This window comes from Cetorhinus maximus, chromosome 12 (genome assembly GCF_964194155.1).
Source record: "Cetorhinus maximus chromosome 12, sCetMax3.hap1.1, whole genome shotgun sequence".
In the NCBI taxonomy this organism is placed as follows: Eukaryota; Metazoa; Chordata; class Chondrichthyes; order Lamniformes; family Cetorhinidae; genus Cetorhinus; species Cetorhinus maximus.
The window spans coordinates 24,419,774-24,430,840 of NC_135890.1; the positions used below are offsets into that span (position 1 = coordinate 24,419,774).

At 42.1% G+C, this 11,067-nt stretch overlaps 1 protein-coding gene across 2 annotated transcripts in view; it reads right to left on the bottom strand.

Annotated features, from left to right (window-relative positions):
- The window catches only part of rint1 (RAD50 interactor 1), a 46,698-nt gene extending 36,863 nt beyond the window's left edge, over positions 1 to 9,835 (bottom strand). The window contains exons 1-2 of one of the 2 annotated variants that reach the window (XM_078553186.1): positions 9,648 to 9,835; positions 1,679 to 1,920 (exon numbers count right to left, since the gene is read on the bottom strand). In XM_078553186.1, the coding sequence (XP_078409312.1) occupies positions 1,679 to 1,920; positions 9,648 to 9,797 (392 nt within the window). In that variant the 5' untranslated portion in view covers positions 9,798 to 9,835. Of the gene's footprint in view, positions 1 to 1,678; positions 1,921 to 6,620; positions 6,725 to 9,647 lie in introns of those variants that run through there. The other variant, XM_078553187.1, reaches the window with a different exon arrangement.
- Between the last annotated feature and the right edge of the window lie 1,232 nt (positions 9,836 to 11,067).

Consider the following 11,067-nt stretch of genomic DNA (forward strand, 5'->3'; position numbering starts at 1 on the left):
AACACGTTATAAAAATAGAATTGCTACATGTTAAACACAAGAAAGTAAAAATACATTGAACAAGTTTGATAACATACCTATGTTATCACCAGGGTTTCATTAAAGGTGGGATGGTGGGCATTAGGTGTGATTCCTTTTCAAAACTAGGGGCACTCTATATTTTGTAAAGAGGAGACCAAGTAGCTAAAAATAAAAATGCTGTCAGTGAAGGGAGGGGGCCGGGGGGGGAGGTCTCCTTTCTACCAATCAGAGGCTCCTCCCCGTCCCCGCCAACTCTTCTCCCTCCCTTTGTCCACCCTCCAACCCTGCCTTGTCCAACATGCCCCCTCACTCCCCTTCCTGGAGCCTGCCAGCCTGGCCCAGTCAAGATCCTGGGCTTACCTGGAAGTCTGGGTCCATCGCTGAAAGCCACCTCCTTGGCCTAGCTGCAGTGCTGCCAGTAGCAACTGGGAGCAATGACGCTGCTGGCCTCCAATTGGCTGGGACAATCCTCCTTAAGAGGGGTAGAAGTCTCATCCCATAACAATTAAAGGCCTGTTGGCCGAAAAATTAAAGCCAGGAAAACCAGTCAACCAGAGGTGGCTCGCCCCCGACATTTACACTTGAAAGCAGGGAGTCCACCCTCATTGTATAATCTAGACCAGTGTTTCAGATAATACACTTTATTTAGCTGGTAAGAACACTAATGCTAATAAATACCTGTGTTATTACAATATTCTCTTGCATTACAAGACCTTGTATGCATTCAATAGTATATGCATTAAACGACAAGCTTAATTTGAAATTCAGGCTTAAACCAATTTGTTTGATCACTTTGGACTCTTAATATGATCAGCATTAGCCAAAGGCTCCACCAATCTTTTATGGTCGATTCTGCAATGTTATTTTGAGGGGGATGTCGAGCAATGGAAATAACAATTAAATCCAAGTTAAGAATTCAGATATTGTAATTTCTATATATTCTAATTTTTGCTTTGTACTTTGTGTTCTGCTGAAAACTGCTGACTAAATACACCAAGTAAAAATAAGAAATAATGTTAAGCCTGGATCCTTCATCACTTTCAGCTGGATATTATGCAGCTTTGCAGCTGCTGTATCCTGGCTAGGCCACAGATACTAATTCCTAACCATGAAATTTGAAGTGAGGAATAAATTCTAAGTACAATCATCGGCGTAGATAAGATTCTACAGACTCAAAGTTTAATTTTACTGGGTTATTAATTCAAAAGTACCTTGAGAATATAATTCACAAAACAGACCACTTCAGATCAAGAATATTCCTCTGTGAATTGTGATTGGAGAATAAAAATTTAGCTATATAACTTGATCAAGCAAGGAAAAAGCTTAGAATAACTTGCTATGAAATGAGTTAGACTGGCATATGGAACTGAACTAAATATTGTACTTAACAATTTCTCAGTACTTAGAAATAATATTGACACAACCAGTTTTCTGTTAACCTAAAAGGTTAGACAGGTTGAGAATATTGGCAGCATCAGGTCACCATAGATTTACACAAGCATAATCCCTGAATTCTCCTCTTTACATTTATGCTAATAATCTTTTAGTAGCTCTAGTAAGATTTCATCAATGTGATTTATTTTAAACCTACTGGAAAGGAAGCTTTTGCACCCTTTCATTATTAATCAGCCACCATAGAAGAAACAGATATGTTTACCTTAACTCCTCTATTTGTGAAATCCATTTCAAGTACCAAAGGTGTCGCTCAATGTCCTCAATCTGACCAATCAACACCTTCAGCTCTTCCATCCATGGCTGGGCTGTTACTAGATGACTGCTGATGGATTTAGTTAAGGTTGTGTTTTTCTCAAGTAAGTTACTCAGTAATCTTTTGGAGTTTTCAGCATTCTTGTATGCATTTTCAATTTTCTTTGGTACTTCAGATGAGACAGTAAGAACCTACATTAATTTCAATACAAAAGTTTAAACAAGATAAGATTCATAATTATAAACAAAATTTGTAATACTGTGTTTACTTCAAATGTACATCATAAGATCAGAGATGGGGTTTACTCATAGGCTCAAGATACACATGAACAAATTCCACCAAAGATACGTCAACAGTCTGCGGCAAAACCAGACTATACAAGAGATAACTTCTTAAACAGTAAGCTTCTGAAATTCAATTGCAAAAGTTCTGTATACCGTTTCATCAGCTTGCATTTTAAAATTATATAAATTGAAAATAATTGCTTAAAATCTTCAAAATTTGATATTTCAAATTATGATGTTTTTGGCTCCTTGTCTAGAAAAGTTCAAGACAACCCAGCATTCCTTTGAAAATAAAAAAAAATTGGAAATCCCAGTTGTTTTTCCTCTGTCGGGGAGGACCAACACCCAAGAGCTCTACATCACATCGGAAAATAGAATTTAGATAACAAACAGCTGCATGGCAAAGATCCCCATTCCCTCCGGTGGAAAGAAGCTTCGAAAGGGCAGAGGGGGTATTGCTGGGGTGCAGCACACAGGGCACATGGTTCTCATAGGGCTGCAAAAATGTAAGAGCAGTTACCCCAGGCTGCTCTTGTTTACCTGAGTATCTGATTTCAAAGTGTCACTTCTAAAGGATATTGAACACCCTCTTAGCCAAGGATACTGCAGGGTGACCCAAAAAGATAGAGAGAAATGTGTTTTCACTATAACTGTATATCATGTTAGTTTGAATCCTCAGCAAAAAGAAAATTTGTATTCCAAGTTCTGACTTAGGAGTGTTTATTCTGATCTTTTATACCATTTAAAAGATGCATTCCTCAACTCAGGCGTTGCAATTTTATAGCTAATTTCCTTTCCATTTGGGGGTTAGTAGCAAGCTTAACCACTTTGGTAGAAAAATTAGAAAAACAGGATGTTTTGGGAAATGTTGGTATTCAGAAGAACCTGGATGTCCGGTATATGAATCACAGAAAGTTAACATGCAGGAGGGGCAAACACTTAGAGCAAAGGAGGGATAAACTTCCATTAAAGGAGGTGCAACAAAGGCCCACCAGACTGAATGTCCCATGAGGAGAAATTGAGTAGACGAGGCCTATTTCACCTAGAAAAGGCTTGTCCAACCTTTTTGTAGGTAGTCGCGTTTCAATTTTTCTCACAATTGGGGAGGGGGTGCAGTGCGATGAGAAAATTTCAGAAAGATAAGGTTTGCCACAACATTAAACAGGAATTTCAAAAAATAAGCTGACATATGAAAAGAAACAACCTGAACAAAAAAACAGCCATAATAAATTGATAATTTTAAAAATGAGTAATAAATAAAGGCGACAATTAGAGTGTGAAAAGGTGAGAATACGTGTGTCCAGCTCACTCCAGTCTCAGGGTGCTCACCCATTGTGAGAGTGGGTGAGAGTGAATGAGAACCCCTCACACACACACTCACCCCTCACACATGCGCGCACACATACACGCCCCTCTCTCACACACACACCCCTCTCACACATGTGCACACACACACGCCCCTCTCACACATGTGCATACACACATGCCCCTCTCACACGCGCACACACACCCCTCACACACGTGCACACACTCACCCCTCTCTCAAACATGTGCACACACACTCACACCCCTCTCATGCACATGCGCGCACACACACTCACCCCTCTCACACACGCGCGTGCACACACACACTCAACCTTCTCTCTTACATCCCTCTCACACACGTGCACACACATACAGCCCTCTCTCTCACACACTCTTACAATTAACATTATAAGAATGGTCAGTCCTGTATTTGAATGGGTAATAACAGTAAACATTAGGTCAGACAGGGATCGAGATTGAAACAGAAATACCTGGAAAAACTCAGCAGGTCTGGCAGCATCGGCGGAGAAGAGCACAGTTGACGTTTCGAGTCCTCACGATCCTTCAACAGAACAGTTCTGTTGAAGGGTCATGAGGACTCGAAACGTCAACTGTGCTCTTCTCCACCGATGCTGCCAGACCTGCTGAGTTTTTCCAGGTATTTCTGTTTCTGTTTTGGATTTCCAGCATCCGCAGTTTTTTGTTTTTAAAGGGATCTAGATTGGAAATTTGCAGTATAAAATGTTGTCAATAATCTAGTTGGATGGATGTTCAACGCTTAAGTTTTGTCAAGACAAATTGGATAGTGCTGTAAGAGATAATCTTAGTTGAAAACCCACCTGCCTCATGGTTCAGGTACATTTTTTTATTCAATTACAGGATGTGGGCATCGCTGGCTAGGCCAGCATTTATTGTCCATTTCTAATTGCCTTTGGGAAGGTGTTGGTGAGCTGCCTTCTTGAACCACTGCAGTCCCTGTGGTGTAGATACACCCACAGTGCTGTTAGGGAGGGAGTTCCAGGATTGTGACCCAACGACAGTGAAGGAGTGGCAATACATTTCCAAAATAGGATGGTGAGTGGCTTGGAGGGGAACTTCCAGGTGGTGCTATCTGCTGCCATGTATCTGTAGCCCTTGTCCTTCTAGATGGTAGTGGTCGTGAGTTTGGAAAGTGTTGCCCAAGGAGCCTTGGTGGGTTTCTGCAGTGCATCTTGTAGATGGTACACACTGCTGCCACTGTTTGTCAGTGGTGGAGGGAGTGAAGTTTGTGGAAGGGCTGCTTTGTCCTGGACGGTGTCAAGCTTCTTGAGTGTTGTTGGAGCTGCACTCATCCAGGCAAATGGAGAGTATTCCATCATACTCCTGACTTGTGCCTTGTAGATGGGACACAGGCTTTGGGAGTCAGGAGGTGAGTTACTCGCCACAGGATTCCGAAGCCACAGTACTTATATGGCTAGTCCAGTTCAGTTTCTGATCAGCAGTAGCCCCCAGGATGTTGATAGTAGGGGATTCAGTGATGGTAATGCCATTGAATGTCAAGGGGCGTTGGTTGGATTCTCCCTTGCTGGAGATGGTCATTGCCTGGCACTTGTGTGGCGTGAATATTACTTGCCACTTGTCAGTCCAAGCCCGGATATTGCCCATGTCATGCTGCATTTGGACATGGACTGCTTCAGTATCTGAGGAATTGCAAATAGTGCTGAACATTGTGCAATCATCAGCGAACATCCCCACTTCTGACCTTACAATGGAAGGAAGGTCATTGGTGAAGTAGCTGAAGATGGTTGGGCCTAAGACACTATTGTGACGAACTCCTGCAGTGATGTCCTGGAACTGAGATGATTGACCTCCAACAACCACAACCATCTTCCTTGGTGCTTGGTATGACTCCAGCCAGAGAATATTCCCCCCCGACTCCTGTTGCCTCCAGTTTTGCAAGGGCTCTGATGCCACACTCGGTCAAATGCTGCTTTGATGTCAAGGGCAGTCACTAACGTCACCTGTGTATAAAGCGCCCACCCACCCTCATTCTCACCCTCCCCCTCACCTACTCATCCACTCTCGCCTTCCCCCACCATCCCACTCACCCCCAACCACTCTCCCACTCACTCACACTCACCCTCACCGATCCTCAAACTCACCCCCTCACTCTCATACCTGCCCACTCACCCTCACCCTTTCACATGCCAACCCAATTCCAGCAGCAAACACAGAAGAGAAACAGGCTGTGATTGGAGGAGCAGTCTCCTGCAGAAATCTTCAAACTCAATGACCCGTCTTACCCGCATTTTCAACAAACACTCCGGGGGCCACATAGAGGGGCTTTGGCCCATGGGTTGGACAAGCTTGACGTGGAGTTTAGAAGGATGAGAGATGACCTCATTTAAACAAAGACATTTTCTAAGGGGCTTGACAGAGTAGATGCTGGGAGCACACTTCCCCTGGCTGGACAGCTTGGTATTTTAGGGTCCACAGAAGAAGGGGCCAGCCATTTAGGACTGAGACGAGGAGAAATTTCTTTACTCAAAGGGTTGTAAACAATGTTCCCTCTGAGCTGCACGGCCACTACCCAAAGATTCCCGCACAGGGTATGCAAAAATTGTCCCCTTTAAGTTATCACGTGCCTGTAGCAGCGCAAAAAATTTTAAAGGTGCCACACACCTGAACGAATCACCCATGCTCTGCAAAAACAATTAGAGGGTATGTTGGTTGTGAATCTTTGGCTTGTGGATGCTCGGTTGTTGAGTATATTTAAGACAGAGATCTATTTTTGGACACTAAGGGGATCAAAGGACATGGGGATAGAGTGCTAAGTGGAGTTGAGATAGAATTTCTTGATTCGCCATGTTCTTACTGAATGGCAGAGCAGGCTCGAAGAGCTGAATGCCTTACTCCTGCTACGATTTCCTTGTGTTTAAATTTAAAAAGCTCTGTTTTTTTAACCAGGTATTTATAGAAAAATAGAAACTGCACAACAAATATTCCTCTAGCAATCATGCTGCCACTAACAAATGAATTAAAATACATTATGCATAAAATTACAACTGACTTTTATTAGCATTTAAAAATCAGGAACTTTCCGGATAACATGCATACCTAATAAGCAGACTTAGCATTGTTAAACGTTCACAATGTGGTTGCTTAAATTAGGTATTATGGTGTCCTGTTACTGAAATAGCAACTCAGAGCTAATTACAAATCCCACTTTCTCAATTCCAAACCAAATTCAATAAATCTGATCATCTGTGACTTTGCAGCAAAAAAAGACATATGAAAACTACAGATTGTTGTAAACACTCAACTGGTTCACTTCACATCACAGGAGAATGTCCCTAGTTGAGCTCAGTGCTGTCCAATAGGATTTTGATGCTCGACGAACTTGTGGCGATCAGGTCACCATATTTGCCAAATGATACAAAATATATGCAATATCAATAAAACAAATGTGCAATCTTTTGAAAATAGGTTTGAGGTCTTAAACCATCAACAATCAAGACTGATACACTCACTAATAGAGCCAGGAGAACTGATTCAAAAAGATTTTCCAATCCAACTGTTCCACAAAAGAAGCCTGCTGTATACAATCTCAAAGTGAGGTGGCAATCTATTAACTGAACTGTACTGTTTCTGACGTTGTGCTCCAGTTTATTTAAAAAAAAACTGATTTCTTCAAGAGTAAACTGTCTGTATTTTAATAGAATTGATATGTTAGGAGATTCGTTGAAGGAAAAGAATCGACCAATCTCCACCTGTTGGCTTCTGCCCTCTGACTCTTGGCCTTACCTATGCTCTGTTCCCTGCCATTTTTGAACAGTGTCCAGCCATTTAATGGATCTTTGGCTCATGGCCTTCTGTACCTTCTGTAATGTTTCCTTTTATGTCAATAGAGCCCTATATTACTTTCAATCGCCCATTTCAACAAATCTTAAGATGAAGGCTGAACACATTTGGATGGTGCTGCACCACCCCAACTTGCCAAAATTGCACATTTCAACTCTCATTGGCAGCCATGCAATGCTGTCTGTCGCTCACGCACCTGAACTGTTTTGCGAAAATGACCGATTATCAGCTAAACAAAACCAAGTTCTTCAGTTAGCACCGGTATCATTAGATTCCCCCAAGAAAATTTCGAAAGCAATTGGACTGCTGTCCTTCCAAAGGCCAGCCCTGTTTTCACAGCACTTCACAGTGCGGTCCCACAGATCTAAATGTAATGTCATTTAGAGGTACCCAGAAGGAACAGGAACAGAGAAGATAACAAATGGTGGACTATTTTTCTTATTTTATTAAGCAAAAGGCTCTTTAGCTCTAGGTGACAACTGAGCTACATTATGATAAACATAGTTGCAGTCTGACTGATGTGAGTCCTGTCGAACAACAACCTGGTTTGATTCTTAACAAAAATAAAAATACCTGGAAAAACTCAGCAGGTCTGACAGCATCTGCGGAGAGGAACACAGTTAACGTTTCAAGTCCGTATGACTCTTCAACAGAAGTAAGGAAAAATAGAGGACAAAGAGGTGTTGAAGGTGGTGATATTATCTAAGGAATGTGCTAATAGGTGACATTAAGGGTAGAAAGAAGGACGAGCAAGGTACAGATAGCCCTAGTGGGGGTGGGGTGGGGGGGGAAGGGGTCGAAATAGGCTAAAAGGTAGAGATAAAACAATGGATGGAAATACATTTAAAAATAATGGAAATAGGTGGGAAAAGAAAAATCTATATAAATTATTGGAAAAAAAGGGGATCAGAAAGGGTGTGGGGATGGTGGAGAGAGTTCATGATCTAAAATTGTTGAATGAGTTCAACAATTTTAGATGATGAACTCTCTCCTCCATCCCCACCCCCTTTCCGATCCCCTTTTCCAATAATTTATATAGATTTTTCTTTTCCCACCTATTTCCATTATTTTTAAATGTATTTCCATCCATTGTTTTATCTCTACCTTTTAGCCTATTTTGACCCCTTCCTCCCACCCCATCCCCACTAGGGCTATCTGTACCTTGCTCGTCCTGCTTTCTACCCTTAATGTCACCTATTAACACATTCCTTAGATAATATCACCACTTTCAACACCTCTTGGTCCATGACATCTTTTGGCTATCTCCACCTATCACTGGCCCTCTATCCAGCACTACCTGTCCCACCCCCCTTAAACCAGCTTATATTTCACCACTTTTCTATTTTTCCTTAGTTCTGTTGAAGAGTCATACAGACTTGAAACGTTAACTGTGTTCCTCTCCGCAGATGCTGTCAGACCTGCTGAGTTTTTCCAACTATTTTTATTTTTGTTTTGGATTTCCAGCATCCGCAGTTTTTTGCTTTTATCTTCGGGTTTGATTCTTCCTCGCTCAATTAAGGATGCAGGACAAATAATGAGTGACACCTATACCACTGCAACTTTAACACAACTCTAAATTATGTGGTTCTAAAAAATTAACAGCATCAACTGAGCGTATTGAACAACACTAGTTCAGCTTGCATACAACTCCAGTCTTACCCTACTTGATTGATACTAGACCTTCAGAAGTAAAAAGCAGCTATTTGGTTGTAATATATCTGGTAACTGGGGCAGGTAACAAATGTCTCACTACATTTTGCCAAATTAAAAAACAATAGAAATGGTCACTAAGCTACTTTCACAGGTTTTTAAGAGTCACCGACAATTGAAATGGCTTGGCAGAAAATATAACAAAAAGTGATAGTTTAATATCTCTGTCTTAGAATTCCAAATTAGTGCAATTATTCACTATAACTTCCATTGACGGCACATTAGCATCCTAATGACTCACTCCAAGGCCCTAAAATGATAAGTGCAGACTGAAGTACAAGTATAACTAAAATTGAAACAATTATACGAGTCAGATACACCAACACAAGTGTCCAACGACCTAAGTAATACAAAATCCGCTTAATAAGCGCACACTGTTGTGAACAGAAAGTCAATCACTTATTCCCTTTTGACCAGGTGATACAAACTTGTTCAGTTTCTACTGGATTCACAATCTTTAGCCAGATATTATAGTTGTGCAATTTCTCTCATATAAAACTGCTGTCAGATATTGTGTCCACACGTTTCAATTGTGGAGCACTAAGATTGAGAACATATAAAACAAACATTTCACAAATGAACACCTTTCAGATTTCACGACTGACCCAATGCCTTATTTCTGAGACTCCTGTCAGTGCTAAATTTAGATTTATTTGACTAAAGGCTGCTACTTTTCATTCAAAGTGTACATGGCTTTTATTTTAATAGATATGTTTTGGGAAGGAGAGGCGTGGAAGTTGATAAACCCGACTGGATTCCCCGAGGCCCAGGCGCCGTACCTGCTCCTCTAGGTTTCTTTTGTACAGTGCCAGCTCCTCTGTTATTTTGGGGAGCTTCTTTAAGGTTTTCGGGTCATTCCCGAACTCTTTCTCGACGAACTCGGCCACATACTGCGTTATATCACAGCTCTCCGCACCCTCCGCCGCCATTACAACGGCATGTCACGTCATCACATCCGGGCAACCGCACGGTTACCCTGGAGACCGTTACAGGCTGGCTGCATCAACTAGGCCTCATCCATGCAATTTTGGGGGCGGGGCGGGAGACTTCAGGACGGAACGTGCCGGAAACGCTCAATCAGCATCAGTGGGGAGGGAATAATATTTCAGGCCATTGACCTTTCAATATTTTTGGGAATGTCCTGTCCCACTGGCATGACAGACCTAACAAAGCTAGCTGTTTCACGTACTAGCGATGTGGTGTATCTTATCTAAAGGAATGGTAGCCTGCCTGAGGTAGTTACTTCAAACTGGTTTATTTACACTATAGACAGTGTGTGCAAGGTGGGCTACTGAGTCGGCACATCTCCCCTGAGTGCTGCTTGTTCGGCCTGCTGTAGCATGATTGCTAATGTCACTGTTACATCATGGCCTACATCACTCATTACTATAACTATTCTATTAACCCATTACAATGCAGTGGCAGCAGAGTGGTATACATTCAGGAGGGAGTTTCCTTTAAACTTTGTCCTTGGTTTTACAGCTGACCTGAATTAGGGGCTGTGCTTAATTTCTCCCTTGTTATTGTTAATTTAGTTAATTGTTTTGACTCAAAAAGAGTTACATTCAGGAGGGAGCTGCCCTGGGAATCTTCATGGCATCTCATAGCGTCAGGTCAAACATAGCCAAGGAAACCTCTTAGATAAAAACAAAAAACTACTGCGGATACTGGAAATCCAAAACAAAAACAGAATTACCTGGAAAAACTCAGCAGGTCCGGCAGCATCAGCGGAGAAGAAAAGAGTTGACGTTTCGAGTCCTCATGACCCTTCAGCAGAACTGAATGAAGTTAGGAGAGGGGTGTATATTTCACCCCTCTCCTAACTTCACTCAGTTCTGCTGAAGGGTCATGAGGACTCAAAACATCAACTCTTTTCTTCTCCGCCGACGCTGCCAGACCTGCTGACTTTTTCCATGGAAACCTACTTGTTGATTACCACCCTCTCTGAGCTGATAAATCAGTACTCCACCATGTGGGGCACCACTCGAAAGAGGCCCTGAGGGAAGCAAGGACACAGATTATGACCCTGGTTGGGGGACTTCAATGTCCATCACCAGTAATGGCTCAGTAGTACTACCACTGACAGTTCTGAAGGATGTAGCTGCTTGATTATGCCTGTAGCAGGTGCTGATGAACCAAGACAAGGGTATAACCTACTTAACCTTATCTTCATCAATCTACCTATTGCAGATGCATCTG